Source organism: Solenopsis invicta, chromosome 16 (assembly GCF_016802725.1).
Source record: "Solenopsis invicta isolate M01_SB chromosome 16, UNIL_Sinv_3.0, whole genome shotgun sequence".
Taxonomy (NCBI): Eukaryota; Metazoa; Arthropoda; class Insecta; order Hymenoptera; family Formicidae; genus Solenopsis; species Solenopsis invicta.
The window spans coordinates 21,203,198-21,224,372 of NC_052679.1; the positions used below are offsets into that span (position 1 = coordinate 21,203,198).

The 21,175-nt window shown below is 31.0% G+C and overlaps 2 protein-coding genes and 1 long non-coding RNA gene across 4 annotated transcripts; all 3 read left to right on the forward strand.

Moving 5' to 3' along the window:
• Positions 1-1,696: 1,696 nt before the first annotated feature.
• On the forward strand, positions 1,697-6,034 carry LOC105194784 (heat shock 70 kDa protein cognate 5). The gene is made up of 7 exons (XM_039458961.1): positions 1,697-1,866; positions 2,982-3,040; positions 3,123-3,265; positions 3,393-3,545; positions 4,385-4,661; positions 4,819-4,981; positions 5,060-6,034. Exons 1-7 carry the CDS (start codon positions 1,810-1,812, stop codon positions 5,378-5,380), a joined length of 1,173 nt encoding a protein of 390 aa, XP_039314895.1. The 5' UTR covers positions 1,697-1,809; the 3' UTR covers positions 5,381-6,034.
• Positions 6,035-8,469: 2,435 nt separating this feature from the next.
• Positions 8,470-12,684, forward strand: LOC120359838. Its single transcript, XR_005576633.1, has 4 exons — positions 8,470-8,704; positions 8,969-8,970; positions 9,476-9,479; positions 12,674-12,684. It is a non-coding gene; the product is annotated as an uncharacterized LOC120359838 (long non-coding RNA).
• A 4,329-nt stretch (positions 12,685-17,013) lies between these two features.
• Positions 17,014-21,090, forward strand: LOC105194795 (NADH dehydrogenase [ubiquinone] 1 alpha subcomplex subunit 9, mitochondrial). 2 transcript variants are annotated; one of them, XM_039458587.1, is made up of 7 exons: positions 17,014-17,146; positions 19,216-19,415; positions 19,697-19,972; positions 20,051-20,217; positions 20,295-20,423; positions 20,497-20,668; positions 20,770-21,090. In XM_039458587.1, the coding sequence occupies exons 1-7, from the start codon at positions 17,107-17,109 to the stop codon at positions 20,845-20,847; spliced, it is 1,062 nt and encodes a 353-aa protein (XP_039314521.1). In that variant the 5' UTR covers positions 17,014-17,106; the 3' UTR covers positions 20,848-21,090. The 2 variants fall into 2 exon arrangements, with proteins under 2 accessions (XP_039314521.1, XP_039314522.1); XM_039458588.1 differs by having other exon boundaries at positions 20,057-20,217.
• The last annotated feature ends 85 nt before the right edge of the window (positions 21,091-21,175 follow it).

Below are 21,175 nucleotides of genomic sequence, written 5' to 3' on the forward strand. Positions count from 1 at the left end.
CGTATGTATCGAGCTCTGCCTCCTCTTCATCATTCTCGCCATCCTCCTCTTCACCCTCCTCTCGACACGCCGATCCATTCTCCTCTGTCCTCTCCTCTCCATCCACTTCTCCTGTCATTTCGACGGAGTTTTCCAAATCTAAATCAAACAAAAAAAAAAAATATATATATATATGTTAATAATGTAATTTTCGTATTAAAAAAAGTAGTAGAAAAAATACTAGAGTGCGATATTTTCAAATATAAAATATGGAAATATATGTAGCTCTAATTTCCTTATATTCATTATTGTTAACATTATAATGTTGTTTGAACTAATGTAGATTATTAATAAACGTATAAATAAACTTATTTTATAAAACAAAGAAAGCGAGCCAAACGCGGATGTTGGTGCGTCAAAAAAAAGTTGTAAATCAATACATCAAAATTCCGTTGACAATAACTTCAAATAAAGTCGAAACGCGTCCGAATCTTATTTACATTTTTTGCACTATTGATGTATTGACTCTTAGGCTGTCTTCCGAAATTCACTGTACTGAAAATCTATATATAGTTTACGTTATGTATACTATAACTTTTCAGTATTGGCAGTGAATTTCGGAACATGCCCTTAATAATTAATATATTTATACTTATTTTTGACGCACTAACATCCGCATTTGACTCGCACTTCCTTTGTCTTATTGCCTAATTTTAATATTGTCCGTTTTAAATTTTGTATAAATAAACGTTAATAAAGACCCTTTGTACTATTTTATCTTAAATAGGTCATCGTCCGTTTTCTTATTTGTAAGAATTTTATGTTTCGATTGCATCATTTTGAGCTCAACATAGTATAGCGTTTTGAAATCCGAAAATGTGCTGACAGAGTTCCGGCTATTTACTTCTAGTTTCCTAATTTAGCTCGCTTACAAATAATAACACATGACACGGTCACATAATCGTTTCTATTTATTATCTGAACACATGTTTAAAATTTGAAATCGATCCTTTACCGGTTCACGAGTTATTCAACTTTAAATTTTACATGTATTTTTATGGTATAGCAGTACTTCCACTTATATCAACGAAATTATGAAGAAGCAATTAACATTGCCAATATTCTGAAACTTTGTTTATGAGTAAATAAAATATTGAGCAATATTTCTAAAAGAAGTTTATATCGATTTACTAAAAGATATCAATGATAAAATAACGCGAAATTTCAGTAAATGTTAAATTTCCAAATGGGCTACATAACCACGTTACATAATCACATTCTATTTTGACTTGTATAAAATGCTAGAAGGGCAAATATTATATTAATGAGATTTATTTAAGTATCTTATGGATTTTTAAGTACCATTCGATATCTAATATACATTAAATTGCTTTAAATGTTATCAATATGCGTCTAGTTCTTTCATTTATTCTTACAGTTAATTTTTAGTAAAATTCACGTCCAAAAGTTTTTTATCGACAATCGCAAAAATTGCAAAATATATTCATTTGTAGTGTCAAATATTATGTTGGCATTATTTAATTCTTATACTCGAGAACGTATTGTGAACGTTTTAAGTTATAAGAACGAAGGAATTTCATCATTTTCAAATATTTTTGCTCCGTCTTTCCTATTAAACTATAATCTTGCGTTCTCTCTTCTTTCGCGCATGCGTACATATGTGTTCACTATATGTATATAAGACGAACGAGCGATACACGTATTCGCAGATTGCACAGACGAGTTGTATGTACATGTGTTACTTATATCTGATAGTGAAGCCGGGCGCACCACGTTTCATTTTCTGTTAAAATTTCAAGAAAATCAAAAATGCTGACGAGATCATTGAGTCGCAACTGTACCGCACATTTTACAATTTGGAAAAATGTAAGTATCAATAGTGATATTATAATCTCGCGGCTTTTCTGAAGTTGTGTACTATTTGTTTAGAAAAATTTTGGACAGAATCAAATTCCATAGGGTATTAATTTGTAACTCGATCCGATTCCGAGTCGATGTACTGTTTTTTTAGTTACAAAATAATAGATAAATTGTGCAAAAAATGCTAAAAACAATACATTAACTCAGAATCGGGTCCAGTTAACAAATTGAATACGCTGTAAATTACTTTGTGGCCATACCATGTATCACGAGAAATTTCTGCCGCACATTAATTTCGCCACGATGCCGATTTTAAAGCCGGCACGTGTGAATGGATTCGCAACTCACATTTAGCAAATGCTTTTACATGTTACGGTCGACAAAAACTTGAACTTCTAAACTTTCTCTGTTTTGGATGTATTGTAAGGGTTATTACAAGGGCAAACCCGTAAAGCGGAATAGCAAAAACGGAACCAATCCCAGATAATCCCAGAATATTCTATGAATGCTATGAACGTCCGAATATCCATGAACATTCATTGACATTCATAGAACGTTCTGTGTTATATGGAAATCACGAGCGTTTCTCAATTTTTTAAACAGTAAACACCCGAAAACTCCCGTTCGCTCGTGATTGGTTCTGCTCTTGTTCCGCGTTACGTTCTGGCTGCACTAGTTCAGAGTTTATCTTTCTTCTTTCAACGTGAAGGGAAGAAGATAAACTGTGAACTTGTGTAGTCAGTTCAGCTAAAAAAAACAGGCTTTTACTAAAATACTTTCTAATAACGTTTTCGAGTGCAATGGGTTTTATCCTGGGTTCGATGCCATTTGCCGGAATCGTCCGTTCTAATTGAACGATTTCGGCAAATGGCGTCGAACCCAGGATTAAAACCCACTCGAAAACGCTATTACTAAATATTAGGTTACTAAATATTAACGTTTTTCATTGGGAAAACTAGTGCGCACTGAGTGTGCACTCGCCGTAGGTAATTGGGCGTTTCCGTTGGCACTGTCATCGCGCGAACCGATACGTCCAATTGCAACAACAGCGAGTGCACACTAGTTTTCCCAATAAAAAATGCTATTAATATGTTTATTATTTTGTATTTTTGATATTTTAGGTTGCCGCTCCGATGACTTGCCTACACCGTTTTATCGATATGCAACAGTATCGGCATAAGTAAGTAATTATTAAGAAATGCATGTTTTCCAATTTTAGAACATATTTTGAATCTTTTCTAATTTTGAATCTTTTTTACTAGATCTAAACGTGTAAAAAGTCCAATTATTGGTATAGATCTTGGAACTAGTTTTTCTCGAGTAGCATTGATGGAGGGCAAGCAACCTAAAGTTATAACAAATAAAGGATTGAAAATGACTCCTTCTACAGTTGCAGTTACAAAAGGTTATTATGCTAAATTATAACATTTAAACAATTTTTATGAATTTAATTGATCAGTTAGGTTACACGAAGTTTGTATAACTGATCCTTAATTTATTTTCTTTCTTTACAATAAATAATTTTTTTCTAGATGGTAATTTGGTTGGCATCTCTGCAAAAGGCCAAGCAGGCAAGAATATTTCCAACACATTTTACCCAACAAAACGGATAATTGGAAAAAGATACGAAGACCCCTATACTAATAAAGATGAAAAAAATTGCGTCAAATTATTTAAAAACATTTGTCAAAGACGCAATTATTAGCGTACCATGTTTTTATAATGAATCTGAGCGACATATGATAATGCAAGCTGGCTACCTTGCCGGATTAAATGTTTTACGATTAATTGCCATTGCATCTTTAGTTACATCTATACCTTGCTGCAATAATTTATCAAATCAGACATTATTAACATAAATTTATTTTAACGAACAATTGTAGTTTAAAAAAACGCATACCTTTTCTTTGAACTCAAATGCAAGATAGTCAATTATGGCGTTATCAAAATCTTCTCCACCTAACCAAGAATTTCCAATTACAGATATAACATGAGGGACATTGCGATGAATTTTTATTACGGATATTTTACAGGACCCTCCACCGAAATCATAAACAACAATACTAAAAAAAGAACAATACATTTATCATATCTATCTTTTTTTTCTGCAAAACATAAGAAGCATAACACAAATTTCAGCATAAGATATATATCTTTATAGATGTAAAATCGTCATCATTATTTTCAATAGTATTTTTAATATTATATACTAATGTATCTTACGTTTTATCTTTTTGGTTCGTCCTGTGATAAGTAAGAGCAGCTGCCGTTGTATCATTAATCAATTGTAAAATATTTAACCCAGCCAGGGAGCAGCTTGCATTATTAATCTTCGCTCAGATTCGTCATAAAAACTGGGTATGGTAACAATTGCATTTTTGACAGGTGTTTTTAAATAATTCGAAGCAATGTTTTTTATCTTTTTTAATATGTTGGCTGCGATAGTAATGGGAAAAAATAATTGTCCCATCAGCACATTTAAGCAGTGTTTCCCCATTATCTGATTGTATAATGGTACAATCAGATGATGGGGAAACACTGCTTAAATGTGCTGATGGGACAAGATTTTTTCCCATTACTATCGCAGCCAACATATTAAAAAAGATGAAAAACATTGCTTCAAGTTATTTAAAAACACCTGTCAAAAATGCAATTGTTACCATACCCAGTTTTTATGACGAATCTGAGCGAAGATTAATAATGCAAGCTGGCTCCCTAGCTGGGTTAAATATTTTACAATTGATTAATGATACAACGGCAGCTGCTCTTACTTATCACAGGACGAACCAAAAAGATAAAACGTAAGATACATTAGTATATAATATTAAAAATACTATTGAAAATAATGATGATGATTTTACATCTATAAAGATGTATATCTTATGCTGAAATTTGTGTTATGCTTATGTTTTGCAGAAAAAAAAGATAGATATGATAAATGTATTGTTCTTTTTTTAGTATTGTTGTTTATGATTTCGGTGGAGGGTCCTGTAAAATATCCGTAATAAAAATTCATCGCAATGTCCCTCATGTTATATCTGTAATTGGAAATTCTTGGTTAGGTGGAGAAGATTTTGATAACGCCATAATTGACTATCTTGCATTTGAGTTCAAAGAAAAGGTATGCGTTTTTTTTAACTACAATTGTTCGTTAAAATAAATTTATGTTAATAATGTCTGATTTGATAAATTATTGCAGCAAGGTATAGATGTAACTAAAGATGCAATGGCAATGAAAAGATTGAAAGAAGTTGCAGAAAAAGCTAAGATAAAATTATCAAGCTTCCTTCGAACAGATATAAACTTTCCCAACCTTACTATGGACTCTAGTGGACCAAAACATTTAAAACTTAAATTATCGAGATGTAAATTTGAAAATCTCGTAGATAATTTAATTAAACAAAGTGTTCAACTTTGTGAAAAAGCACTTTCTGATGCCAAAGTAACGAAATTGGATATTGAAGAAGTTTTAATTGTTGGTGGTATGACGAGGGTACCTAAAGTACAAGGTCTTTTTTAATTTTTTTTTGAACATCTTTTCAATTTTTCTTGTTTCAAGCCCAAGAGTTCTTGTAAAAACTGTAAAAAGAATCTAGTACAACGCAAATCAACGACTGATAAAAGAATGATTACCTTATGCAGTTGAAATCACAATCCTCATAGAAAATAAAATCGACTGTCGAGTATGTAGTTATTATAAACTAGGAATATTTTACTACCTACGCAGCAGTTACTACCAGCGGATTACACAGTAGATATTGTACGTATCACTGTGATTATCACTGAGGATATTACTATTCTTGTAATAAAAATTACTTTTTTGAAAGTTGTGAAAGTATGTAATATGTACATAAGGAGATGCTGGCGGTGTTAGTTTTACCGATCGATAGGATGTGTGCATGCGATATGGATAATAATAAATATCAATATATCTCTTCATAGAAGCTAATTCCGATGGAAAAATATGCTTGCTTTCTACGTACATACAAATAAGTAAAACTTTTATGTGTAGCAAACGAATCGATCGCAGAAATCGATGACAAAGAATTATAATTATAATTGTCTAATTTTTTATCGTTTTTTTACATGAAATTGTTGATTTCGCCATGTGTTATTGCAAAAAAGCTTTATAATTCTGTGTAATTAATAAAAAGATTTCTATGTCTGGAGAGAATAGTGTTTAACCAGTAAAACAGATCTATCGCCAACATATTATAAAAGATAAATATATATTTCTTTGAAAAAAAGTTAAAGCTAAAAAATAAATAAATTGAATTATATACAATAATATTATACAATAATTATATACAAATATAAAGAACATTGCAACAAAAAAATCACAGAAAATCTATAAAAAAAATTATAAATTTAATAAATAATTACAAATCAGTTATTTTGAAATTGCCTGGCAATTTTAGAATTGAAGTAATAAATTAAGCAGGAAACAATGTTTTACAAATATTTTTAAATATTTGAAAAGTGTTTTTTAAAACGTTAAAAGTAATTAAATCCTCTTTATGTCATTAAAAAAAGACGTTTATTTTAATGAAAGGATAATTTTTAACTTTTGGAAAATATTTATTTTACATGGAAAAAAATGTGACCCTTAATATCGCATAAATGTTTTAAAAATGTTGAAAATTGTTCTTTCATTAAAATAAATGTTTTTTTTTCTGTGATAAAAATGAGATAAAAAAGGCTCAAACTATTATTTTAAAACATTTTAAAAAATGGTTCTCAAGTGTTATAAAAATACTTTTAAAAACATGCTTGCAGAAAGAAACGAGAATTATTTTATAGCGATCTTTGCATGTAACGCTTAATAAATAAATTCATTGATTCGATTAGATTTACTTTACCTAAATTTTCGGGAAAATATAAAGACTCATTCCCTCTCTACGACACATTCAATTTGCTTATAAATATTAATTAAGGTTTAAACAAAATACAAAAATTTCCATATCTAAAATCGTCTGTGACGGAAGATGCGTCAAATGTAATAAAATTGTTAGAATTATCAAATCAAAATTATAGGATATCGTAGAATCTGTTGACTCCAAGATATGATAATAAGCGGGCGATTGTTCAAACACAGCGTGCGTTATTTGAATTGCCAAGCATTGTCATGGAAAACGTTGGTGATTTGCGACGAATTTGCCGAGAGAGCAATAAAGCATATTCGCGCGTTAAACGTTTTACAACGCCCTACCGACCCGTAAGACGACATAATTGTCAATTTGTTAGTCGCAAAATTAGACGTAACCACTTCACGGGAATGGCAGAATTCTCAAACGAGCACATCATTGCCCACGTTGAATCAATTATTGAAATTTTTTAATCACAGATATCAAATATTGAAGGCAACATTAAAAATATATCTGCGCATTCGCGATTGCAGGTTTTTATAAAGCAGCAATCGACTCATGTGACGGCTATAACTTGTTCGTGCGGTTATTGCAAAGAAAACCATATAATTTATTACTGTCAAAAATTTCTCAGATTGCTCAGCGGATCGCAGAGATTCAAAAATTAAAATTATGTACAAATTGTCTGCGATCGGCTAAACATTCATCAAACATTTGTAACTCCGGACCGTGCAAAAAATGTGGAAACAAACATAATACATTGTTCCAATATAGCGCGAAAGAAGAAGAATTTAACGGTTTCTAAACGGGCGTCTGTCAAATCATCTCAAGGTTCTTCGCATGAGACCAAGATCTCAACACATTTGTCGACTGCTCTTAGTTCTTTTGTTTTGCATTTATATGTACATACAATTCATTATATGTATATATTAAACTAAAACATTTATCGATCAACTCGTCAAGTAATAGCTACAACCGAATATTAAAACCGAAGGTTACATTAACAAAATTAAAGAAAGAAAACTGAGAGTAGCAACGCATTATTTCAGGCAGCGTATAATTAAACATAAAATAGAAAAAGGCTCTAAAGAAGTATATCAATATAATATTATGAATAAATGCCGTAAGAGCCTGAAATAATGCGTCGCTACTCTCAGTTTTTTTTTCTTTAAGTTTGCTAATGTAACCGGTTTTACATCGGTTTTAATATTGTTACTAAGCTTAAGACTTGGATTAATTTTCATTCAAAATCTACTGAAGATGAATCAAACCAGAGGATCGAAACGTCTAATAATTGTTTGTCAATTAAATTAAATTAATTCTCACACGAACATCCTGTGTTGACTCTTACGGCATTTATTCATAATATTGATATACTTCTAGATTATATTTGCATGATTGTTTTCTCAATTTTGTTTCGTAAAATTTTTATTAAATGTTTTGGAGATGTTAACGTGTGAAACGTCTGTAGACCTATTCTCTAACTTCGTAACGACAATTCGGTATCATTACAGCGTCGTTGCGCAGATATTGCACATGGTAGAAAAGCTATGCAACGATACGTAACGATATCTCTAGCTGTCTGTCGTTAGGAGTTACAGAATATGTACAACATTAGGATATGCCCATTCCTGTATACTTCTTTGTTCGCTGGCTCTTCCAATACATTATGGATGTGCCCAACGCCTATATAAATTACACATTACTAAATCGCGTGTTTTAGTGTTAAAACAAAACAAAGGTAGTGTTATTGTGGTCGGCACACCTTCTCTCAAGTCAATGGGTGGAGAGCTTTCCGGGGTGGGCTCGTCGATACCCGATCTCGTGGGCTGAATTCTTCAATGACTCGGTCTTACGTCACAAGGACAACCTAGGAATAGTCACGTGCAAGGGCTGATTACTAGGTCGACCGTCAAGAGCCGTCAAATGCATTTGCAAGGAAGGGGCCTGCATCGAGGCCAGGCTTTGGGTTGGACATCGTTATTCACATAGGCACACGGAATAAAATCGGCGAAAACAAATTTTTCTTTTACAACTGAGGACGTACAAAGCAAGGTTTCTGCAATTTTGTTTCAAACGAGTGTGGGTTCTATTGCTATTCTAAAATCTTTACCTTCAGCAAAACATTTTATATAGTATACGCAAAACGTATACACCGCAATTAGTTCCATCGTTAGATTTTTGAAACCGACGATTAGATATTTTTTTTCCTTTAAATTGAATGTTTTGAAGTTTGCTTGAAGATGTTGTGTGAAGATGGACAAGTTTTCAAAAATTTTTGGAATAAATGCAGTACTCTTTTATTGTCTTTGCCGTGCTTATATGAATCAATAATGTAATAGTTTTTTCATCAATGTCGAGAACTAGTAGTCTCCAATGTGATTGATTTAAATAGGGCAACAACATTTTTTCATATATTTCTTCGGTTATATTGTACAAAAGCTAATTTTCGTATGGTTTTCTATTTGAATTACCCAATATATAAATTGTGTGATCTGTTGGTATATACACAATACTTATTTTTCCAACGGTTTATATGAGAAACGACGAAACAATTTATAATTGTCCCATCGATCCATTGTTCTGGTTTTAATGTCTTGTATTGTTCCGAAAATAAATAGTATTCTTTATCAAATATTATTGGTGTGTTTCTGGTTGTAGAACAACAACCAACAGTTATGTTCATCTCAGTGTCTTGCATATAATATTCAACATCAAGAAATAGAACTAATTTTTTCAATGTTACGTAGAGATGTGTTTATATCGGATTCTGATTCTATTTTTTTTTTGCCGTTTGAGCTAATTGTCGTCCTTCCATATGGCTGTATTTTCCCTTTTTACGGCGTTGCTACATCTCTCGTACAAATGGATTTAATGGACTTTCAGAATATAATCGCTTTGTTGTCCTTCGACGATGTTTAATTGGAAGTTTAATTGCTGCTTCAGCAATAAGACTATTATTATAATTTTTATTTTATTAATAAAACAATCAATCTTTAAATTTATTTCTCCTTGAAAAAGTTCCTTTTTTACTATGTTGAAGTAACTTTCTACGTATGCATTACTTAATCTTGACACATCAGGTATAATTGGTGACAAGAGAATACTTGTCCACATTGGAGCAAATGGCATCAATTTGTACGTAACATACTCTGCAATTTATAGTATACATTAGTAATATTGTCATCTGTTTGCACTTGTTCTTTAAGTTTAACATATTTTTTATTATACATATATAGCGAAAAAAGGAGATGCAGTAAAAATTCTGTTGTTATTTTTATTATTCGTTAATAGAATGTCATCTTCAGAATCTTGATTTTCTTCTTCAATATTTTCATTAATTATGTGAGGTTTGTTTTGAAATTTGTGTAGTCGTGTTATGCTTATTTGAATTTTCTCTTCATTAGGTATTAGAAGAATAGTTATAAATTCTTTGAAAATTTCATCTAACTCTAAAATTTCTGTACTCATTAACATTACTGCTAAACACTCAAGTCCAAATGTTTTTATGTCAATAAATTTCGGGAACTTTTTACGTATATATGATGACACACGTTTCATAAAATGTGTACAACATGTGTGCACAATTAAAAGTGTATTATCAATTGATAGCCCTTCATCCAAATATGAATATACTTAATTGTTTTAGACAATCTACAATATCACATCTATTCCATTCACTCATAAGAGAATTTATTAAAGCCCAACTCCAATCTACCACTACAACTTTAAAAAGTGGCCATTTTCTTCGATTTATTTTAATAAAATGTTTATATCTTTTTAATAATATACTTATAGATGGAATTTCGTGCTCGGCTGTTATCACTTCAACAATAGGTATTATTGATTCATCTTTTTTAATAACCATAGTATAATACATTATTTTTTTACAACAAATATCTCTTGGCTTGCGTATTATTGATCCTGTCGCATCGAAATGAGCTATTCGATCATTCACATCAATTAAGTCTAATTGTTCCTGTGTATACATAATAGCATATAAAAGTAAACCGACGTATCGAATATATGAACCTTTATTACGTGCATCATCTACCCATTGTTGAAACAAATCAAATAGATCACTTGAGTTAAGTATTCGATCGTTTCTATAATTGTATTCTAATTTAGCTTTCTGAAATGTCGAAAGTAATCTTAATTCTTGCATGTGTCCATCTTGAGCAAGTTCTGGGTTAGTCCGCTTTGCAATTTCACTCTGTAATGTTCTTGGAGGAACATAATAAAGTTGTTCTTGTACAATTTTCTGAGCATTTCCTCTAAAAATATAAAAAATTTTTGGTCTTTTGTGCTTAATTTCTTCACATTTTATTTCCGAGAAAAAAAAGTGCATACTCCTTCGTCGAGCTTAATAAGAGTAAATCTAAAAAACTTGTGATGACTTTTATATCTGCATCGCGCATAAGTTACATATGAATCAATATTTTTTCGAATTCCACCAAAGAATGTTAAAAGACATGGAAATATAATCTATATAACATAAATTTAAATATTTCTGCACATACATTTTCTTTGTTAATACTATTATCTTTATTTTTAAAAATATGTGAATTAATCTTAATTTCGCCATGATCAAGATAATATTTTTGTTTTATAAATGGAGACCTTGTACTTAGGTGATAAATAATCAGAATTCAATTCAGATGCTTCGCTTTCGTTACTTGAAGTTTCTAATATATTATCGTTTGTGTCGTTATCATTGATAAAATCATTAAATACATGGTTCTTTGATGAGTGACAGGTTAAAACACATCATTTCGTCATTTCCTTTAATTTTGAGGATGTGTCTTAGAGCCACGTAATTAACACATAAATATAACGAATCATAATTATTGTAACGTTTTCCTGTGATCCATTCGTAGTGCAAAAAAACCACACAAGTTTATTGTAATACTTATACATTATTGTAATATTTATGTGTGGTTATTGTAGTATTTTTCTGTAGTTATTGTTAGAGTCCGACCGAATATTCGGTTTCGGTTTTGGTTTCAGCCAGTTTCGGCTAAAAATTTAAAGTTCGGCTAATTGTAAATTTCTGTTTCAGCCGAAACTGAAGCAAAGTTTTAGCTATGTTACCAAAACTAAAGTTGTACTACAGCTGGCGACATCGGCGCGACGCGACGCAGCGATTGCTGTGATTTAGCAAGTGAACAATTATTTTGTTCTGGACAAATTTATGCAGACAAACTAAGTAACTTGTTAGGCATAAATGCAGATAAATTATTATTTTCATTTTACAATTTCACATTCAATTATTTAATTTCAACTATTAGGCTACGTTTCATTGAACGCTCACATGCTTCATTCTATCTGCCTTTTATATGAGCGATAAAATATTGAGTGCAATATGTGGTAAATGTGATATGTTCTTAAAGAAAAAAAAAATATTATATATATATATATATATGTATATATATATATAGATCCGGTAAAGTTGCCTATTATGGGATAGGTTCGTAGTATGAAGTAGCGAGATTTCTGCTAGATTAATAAACGAATGTTCTTCGTACCATTATAAACTTATTACTCTTGGGGTGAAATCTATTTACTATAAAATTCATGATTAGATTATGCGTGCAGTCGTTAAAAAAAATTTTTTTTTTAATTAGATATTGTCAAGATTTGAGATAAGTCTTTAAATCTTGTTTATTATAAAATAAACAAATATTTGATAATAAATTTTGCATGCAGTAATAGAGTAAAATCGTATTAATAGAAAAAAACAAAATGTGATGATTTGCTTAAATATAAATATTAGATTTAGTGATCGTGAAATCGCAAAACGTGGAAGCCATGATATGAGACACTCAAAAATCCCTATTTATTATTGCTTATTCTGAACGTGATTTTACATGAAGCGCGGAAACGCGGAAACGCGGAAATAACTAGATTCCGCGTTTCCGCTTTCCGTCGTTTCTTTCCGCGTGTTTGAGCGGAAAAGCGGAATTCAACGGAATCACACTGGTGTGTGCCGATGTGCACGTGTAAAATAATTCGAGTTTGTAATGGATGGCCCTGTGAATATAATTTAAATAATTATTAATACTCAATAAACAATATAGTGCTATTATTTTGATAGAAAAATCTTTGTAATTTCTCACTTTGTTTGACATATAATTAACACGTAAAATCTAAACTAAAATCTTAGATTTTGCATACGGATTAACTACGTAAATTTTTTTTAAATAAATTGTGTTGATATTAATTATACAAATACACGTCAATTTATATAAACAAAGTTCAATTATACATTTGACATACGTTTTTAACTTCCAAGTTGATCATCTTTAGTAAACATAATAAATATTATAATAAAGTTGAACAGCATAAATGTTTAAAATTATATCTATTAACGTTTGGTACTCAATGTCTGAATTAATAAAATAATTGTATTTTTGTTTACAGGCAACAAAATGTGGCTACTGCGGTTTCAATCGCATTTCCACAAGTAAATTGTCGCTATCACCTTGCAGAAGTCTTCTTCTCTCATTGTCAGTAAAAATAGGTCGTATTCATATACTACGGTCTTTTCTGGTTTTTTGTAATTTTTTGTAACGCAAGTACAAATAAAACATTGGAATAACTTTTTTCTTAGTTATCTCTGCATATCTTATCGGTTCATTCCTTGCTTGCATGAGATATTTCATAATAATCATCAACATGATGTTTGAATCCGTATTATATACACTATTAAAACATAAAAATAATTGGAGTATGTAGAAATCGAAAACTTAGAATTGCATCGCGATATCTCCGCTCGTAAGGCACAGAGAGAAAAATAAAAACACTTTTATTATGCAATTCTTTTCCAAGCTATCGATTGAGACTACTCAGAACTTGATCGGTTCAGCCGTTACTGAGGTCTGTTAATCTCGTTATGCTTGAACTCGTTGACTCGCGTAAAAAAGGCGCTCGGTTTTTTTCGCTTTTTTTTTTTTTAATTGGCACGAGACGCGACCGCGCCTCTTGATATACTTTCTTCTTCAATCAGCTTCGGATAAAATACTACAGCCGTTGGAGCCGCAATGACAACGGATTTTAGTGTTCGTTCCACGAATTTTTCCTCCTTGTATTACATGGAGCACGATTTGCGCGGAAAAGCGGAACGGAATAGTGAAAACTAGACATTTGTATTTGTTTCTTAAAATAATATTCACTTAATTCATTACAATTTTTAATAATATACTTACCTTTTCAGCTTATTTATTGAATACAATCATTTAAATTTATTAACATCGTTAAAAATTAATAATTTATAATTCCCCGTTCCGCTTTTCCGCTCAAAATATGCTTCATGTAATACAAGGCATCCAAAACAGACGGAACAGAATGCGCGGAAATGCGGGAATCTTACAATTAGTAAATCTAGTTATTTTTGTCTTCCGCGTTCCCGCGTTTCCGCGTTTTCACGCTTCATGTATAATCACCCTGACTTTGAGAGCTTTCTAAAATGCTATAATAAAATTTTTTATTGAGGACTTTGAAATTGTGAGGCTTAAAAGTTGTGGCTTTCAGCATTAGCACTGAGACTGAAATATCTCGAAGAAAGTAGATTTTGGAGAAAAATATTACGTACAAAATTTTTAAGTATCAAAAGAGCTATTTGATTGGTCAACTAGATTTTGAATCTGGAGCCTAATTTTCTGGACCTAATAAAGTCCAAATCGATAAGATCCATATCATATAAAAAAATTCTTTGTGTGTCATATTACGAACCATTTTTTTGAATTAGCAAAATCAGCAAATTTGATAAAAAAATTTCATATAAAAAAATATAACTATTATCGGTTGCTAATTTTCGTGGATAAAACTTAAATATATTTACTATAATTTGGATATAAAAATAAGAGTTTATTCAATGTATACATTAAATAAATTATAAGTCTTTAAAAAAGTATTTCATAATAGGAGACTTTAATCTATATACATACATAAATAATATATTTCGTGCGCATGCACTCAGGGTGACACTCTTTTGGACACAGCACGATTGGACACCAACCAATCATCTTGACTTATCTAACCAAATTAACGGAAAAACTCTAGGCATCGGCCGCTGTGAGTGGTGGTGTCCAATCGTGCGGTGTCCAATCGTGCGCACCCCATGCACTTAAACATACATATATCCCTTCCTAGGATTTTTATATTTTTCATGAAACTTTCGGTTTTGGTTTCGGATTCGGCCGAAACTAAAAATCGACCGAATATTCGGTTTTAGTTTTGTCAAAAATAAAAAAAGTGATTTCGGACGGACTCTAGTTATTATAATATAAGATTACAATTTCCAGCCCGTGCGACTTTTTCATAAAGGATATAATACATTTAGCAATGTAATAAGCTAGTATAACAAACATGCTAAATAATATTTTACATTATATAAAAACAAACTAAAAAATAAACTCTGAAAAAATAAAAAATAATAATTTAAAATAATTTTTTTTTTGTTTTAAATAAATATAATATTCGCAGACACACATCAATAGTATCAACAAAAAAATGTTTTTTTATATTAATAAAAATAAAATATCACGTATTAATAAATACAATTTTTTACTTGTGAAAACTAGTTTTTATATTTTGTTTCAATACTTTTTGAAATTTATTTTTATATTTGCGTAAGAATTTGTTGTAAAACATTTTGGTACACCCAGTGACTTTGATTCTGTCCATGGGGAAATTTTCCAAACTGAGAAGTCGCTATCTTTCTACATACTTACAGTTCATGATTAACGTAATAACCAATAAGCTCTAGTCGTTACACTAATCATGAACTGCGAGTATGTAGAAAGATAGCGACTACTCAATTTGGAAAATTTTTTCATGGACAGAATCAAAGTCGCTGGGTGTACAATGCATTTTACCATTTTTATTTTTAAAGAGTAAATTAACGTTGATGAATAAGACAAATGAGTTCGAGTACCTAATCTAACTTTATAGCTGTCACACTAACACAGCGCAAACGGGATGTCACTGACACTTATCTATGTATTGGAAGGCATTAAGGCATTTAGTGAGCGCACTGTATACTGCGGTGCAACGATTCCCTGGACTATGGTCTAGTTTATACCGAGCACTTGATACGCGTACTAACTCGTAACTTTCTATTAATTTATCTTACTGTCGACAATGCGTGTATATATAATACATATATTTAATTATCTTGAATCATATTGTACCAACTTAATATACTATTTTTTAAATTTATTGCCGAAATCAAGACAATTTAATAGAAAATTACTAGTTAGTATGCGTATCAAGTGCTCGGTGTAAACTAGGCCATAATTAAATACATGTATCATGTATACACACATTGTCGAAAGTAAGATAATTTAATAGAAAGTTACAAGTTAGTACGCGTATTAAGTGCTCGGTGTAAACTTGACATTCAATTTTTATTTTTTTATTTTTTTTTCTTTGACATTCGATTTTTGGGCTGATCGATGCTTTCAGTTATGGCTCTGGCAGACCAGCGCGATTTGCGACACGCGACGCGCAATTATCCAATAGGCGTTTATAATTTTTTGAAAAGACGTACGCCTATTGGATAATCGCGCGTCGCGTGTCGCAAATCGCGCTGGTCTGTCAGAGCCATTACGATTCAGTTCAATTAAAAAAATCGATTCAAAATCAAATATTCCTATTCTGTGCTATTACACGTGTCGTACCATGATGTAAGAAACAAGGTGAAACAACGCGCATCGTCGGCGGCTGGATGCGCGGTAAGAGGCGTGGCTCGATGTGGTGAACCAATGAAATTTGGGTACAAATATATCCGCGCAATTTGAATACGAAACAATCATATGTAGTCACACGTAATTAAAATGTAGATGTTGTAAAAAAAAATAAATATAAAAATATAAAAATACTTGAAATTTATTATCTTTAACACAAATTACTGTTTCAATAAACACTGTTGTTATAAACATAAAATACAACAATTTAGCCAAACACATAAGCTCATTCTTATAATTTTCCAAATTTTTTCTAATTCATGTTTAAAAAATTTGAAATAACAATTATCACAATTTTCATTAATGTACAAAATCTCAACTTTACCTTCACGTTCTTCCTTTTTTAAGTAACTTTGAATTTCTCCGATTCACCGATTATTTCCGATTCACGTATAAATACAAGTATAAATACGCCCCAGTACCGGAGCCGTAGCCATATTGAATCTAAAAATTTGAACCCACTTCTGATTGGTCTAGAGTATGGTCCATTGCGCATCTGGTTACTTGTTTCACCTTTCTTCTTACATGTGTCGTACGATAAATTACGAAGACGAGGACTAGTCCTGTCTGTTCTGCGCTGTGTCCTGGGCACGAGGCACCTAGAAGCATCGGTCCTATTTGAATAGCCGAGAAAAATGGTCGCTTTGATTCCGAAGTATTTTCTACAAGCAGCAGGTAAGATTGTCGTGTTACTTACACCTTCTAATATATGACATTTTGCCCGAAACAGAGTTTACTGTTCAAATCAAACACAACTGCATCAATAATAGATTAAAATGGAGCGATTCGCTGGTTGGCCGCGTATCAGTTAATGGTGATTGTGAATAGCGTGGAAAAGCACGGTTGGGATTGCTGACACAATTCATCTCAAGTTTTGATCTTACAAAAAAACTTACAAGAAGAACCCTTGTATAACACCGATTTAAATAAATTGTTTTGGTGCGTAATACACGTGCGCGCGTACACACGCACACACACACACACACACACACACACGTACGCACGCACGCACGCACGCATAATAAATAAATCGGATTAAAAATTTTAAAAACTATAAATTATTCAATAACATTTTTTTCAACTGATTCTTTACATTCTCTAATTATGAGTAAAATAATTTTAAATTATTAAGATAAATATATATGGTCAGTTAATGCCAAGGTAGTTATATTTTACAAACAAAATTATAAATTAATCTTTATTCGTTATTCAGAATTTATAGAATAATAATAATAATAATTTTATTCCTTTATTTTGTTATTCAAAGAGAATTGAATGAGAAAATAACTTTTTATACCTTATTCAAGATGTATTAAATAAAAGATTATTTATTCATTATTCAATAATGACCAGTAACGAATAAATTTTTATTCATCATTTACAAAAGATCAAATAACAAATTCATTTTTATTAAATATTTAATAAAAATATATTTGTTATTTAACCACTTCTAAATGATGAAAAAGTAAATTATAATTATATTTACATTTTTAAGTCTCTATTATTTTAATAAAATGTTATTCAATAATGCCCATCCCAGGTGTGTAGTATTCACTCACGCCTTTACTATAGTAAAGCTGTTTGTTGCATAACTTAGGCATTTTTGACAAAATAACGATTAAATATTTCCAGAATGTATAATACCGTTACAGAAGATCGATTGTTAATAATAGACGCAGCGTGGAGTGTTAAGACGACGACCCATATGCTTGGGGTCCGATCACGTTCGATCACCCCCAAACTTTTTTTTATTTAAATTTTACATTTTTAAATTGTTAGACATAATTTTTAAACCGTTATTAATTGATTTATATAAAACATTATTTTTTTAAATTGCAAGGAATTTAAAAATGCTCTTCTATCATTAAGTAAATTGAAATTTCTCATAAACACATAAAATATATTTGCAATAAAAACTTATAACGACTGTTTCAAGAATGTCAAAATAAGTATTTCTATATACCGTTATACCTACAACCTATAAAAAACCATAAAATTTTAATTGTTTTTACGATAAGTATCACTCAAAAACTGTAAACTTATTGTAAAACAGTCGTAATAAATGTTTAATGCAAATATATTGTTTAAATTTTTTTAAGCTTTATATTCTTGTATTTTATATTTTTTGTGTTTATAACAAATTTTAATTTAATTATTAATGAAAGATTATTTTTAGGTTCTTTGATTTAAAAAAAAATAATATAATTTATATTAAATAATTAAAAACAGTTTAAAAATTATATATAACAATTTAAAAATACGAGATTTAAATCAAAAATGTCTCATCCGCGGAAATCGAACCTAGGAACCCAAGTGTACGAATAAGCGTCCTAACATTCCATATTACATCGCTTACACAACTATCGTTATTCTGTAATGATATAGATGCTGGAAATATTTAATTGTCATTTTCTCGAAAAGTGCAAGAAACGGCTTTACTACAGTAAAGGTATGCGTAAATACTACACCATACTACACTCATAAAATTTTATTAAAATCTGTGATATACATGCCAAGGGTTTCTCTTGTTTGCATTCCGCATATATTTTGAGGATTACTACATAACTTTTGGTAAAATAATTGTATCGTCCCAATTGGGGACGATAAGGGAAGTAAAGAGATTCGTATCACATAACGACTGAACTGAATAATAGATTAAATTTGTTCGTAAATTATCTACCATGCCATGTGAAAAATATTTTTTTGCAATTTATGTTTACACTTGTGTTTTGCATGTATTTCAGGAAAGCAGATAACATGCATCGCGGCATTCGCGGTGCAGACGAATCGATACTTATCACAGTGGCAAGTCATCGAAAATCCAACCATTCCTTTGAAGAAAGAGATAGAGAATTGTAGCTCCAACAGGGTAGTAACAGTGTTTGGTTCAAATGGATGTGTTGAGCCTTATTTGGTCTGTCAGCTTGCCAAAATTAATACTCAGGTATATACACAGATTTTAATACTTAAACTAAATTGTTATCTAGAACTTGAGACTGGCGTCGCATATGACTTCTTCTTACATCATGCACCTAGTGCAACAATCTAATTCAATAGATTGTAGAAAGTCTATCTACCATGATTTAGTATTGATATCTGTGTGGGTACATATGATACCAGTTTATAACAGTTTATATTATATAACAGCAACAATTTCTATAGCAATATGTTGATACAATTGAAATATAAGCAGCTTTTCAATTGATTAACATGCTTTATTTGTAGCTCATACTGCCACATACAATTTACTTACATTTCAAAGACCTGCCGATCAAAGTCCAGTATCCTGGGATTAATCTGTATGACGATGAATCAATAAAAAAATATATCGAGTACTCCGATGTCGTTATCAATCTAATCCATAGTGATTTGGAAACTGAAGAATGGGATTTTGACGAGTTTAATGTTGAGAGACCCAGAAGGATTGCCAGAATATGCAAGAAAGCCAATATCAAACACTTTATCCATATGTCTGCCTTAAATGTGGGTGAACATTTGAAGGTAAATTGAACTACAATTGTATTTAAATTATAGGGAATTCTCATGATTTTCTTGCTTTAATAATAATTCTGTGTTCAATCACATGTGTTGAAAAACGCTTCTTGGTTTCTACGTACAAAATGGGAAGGTGAGTGTGCAGTACGAAAAGAATTTCCCAAGGCTACAATAATTCGACCCTCGGATATATGGTGTCCCGGAGATCGTTTGGACTTGTTTGACAGAGTAAGATATAGATATAGATCAAGGTAATTTTGCATGGAAATAAATTTTCTAACATTAAAAATCCTTTACAAAATCTCTAATAATACAATACTTTACACAGTGCATCTATGTGGAAAAAGGTTAAAGAAACGGAAAAACAGCCAGTGGCTGTATGCGATGTCGCCAAAGGTATTACAGCTATCGTAAAAGATCCTGAGAACACAGCTGGCAAAACTTACCAGTTTGTCGGGTATGGACTATTAAATTTGATTGTATTGTTATTCCGATTGTTTTTGCAAAATGTGAATATTTTATGTACGCAGGCCGAAACGTTATAAACTGTTTGAATACGTGGCGTTGACTCGTCGTACACGCGGTCTATTCGATTGCACGAGATTCGACTTTGAATCTACTTCGTATTCCGAAATGAGTATTAGATATGCTGTGAAAAAAATTAGATTCCGAAAATTCATCAACATGGAAAATTTAAAAATGGTATGTTTTAATTTTATTAAAAGATAACTTACGCAAATTAAAAATAGATTTAAGCAGTAAATTAAATAATACTGTTGAACATAATGTTGTGTGGTTTACAGCAAATGATATCTGATAAAGTATCAGACAAATTGCCAACTTTAGAAGATCTTGGCATCGCATTAACGCCGATGGAATAAACGCGCTCGAAAGAATTTAAACTTGTAAAGATTATCGATATATGAGGTTTGTTTTTTGTTCCTGCACGAGAATTGTGGTTGAACTGAACTGAACTAGTGCAAGTCAGAAATGACAAGTGTAACAATGCAGGCAAGGAATAGAAAACGTTCTGGAAAAATACAAAATCCAATGTAATAAAACAAAAACTATCAATTACGATACAATATTATAGAGAATAAAACGTATATAAAATATCCATCAAATATGCAATAAAATTTGATAATTTTGCGAGCGCGCGTGAAATTTGGAAACAATTAAAGTTGATAATTTTGAAATTTAAAAATTTAT

Coding starts and splice junctions, on each gene's coding strand:
- LOC105194784 (XM_039458961.1), top strand. CDS start 1,810: ATGCTGACGAGATCATTGAGTCGCAACTGTACCGCACATTTTACAATT. Junction 3,041..3,122: donor ATGCAACAGTATCGGCATAA/GTAAGTAATTAT, acceptor CTTTTTTACTAG/ATCTAAACGTGTAAAAAGTC. Junction 4,662..4,818: donor ACGAACCAAAAAGATAAAAC/GTAAGATACATT, acceptor TTCTTTTTTTAG/TATTGTTGTTTATGATTTCG.
- LOC105194795 (XM_039458587.1), top strand. CDS start 17,107: ATGGTCGCTTTGATTCCGAAGTATTTTCTACAAGCAGCAG. Junction 19,416..19,696: donor TTGCCAAAATTAATACTCAG/GTATATACACAG, acceptor CTTTATTTGTAG/CTCATACTGCCACATACAAT. Junction 20,669..20,769: donor ACATGGAAAATTTAAAAATG/GTATGTTTTAAT, acceptor TGTGGTTTACAG/CAAATGATATCTGATAAAGT.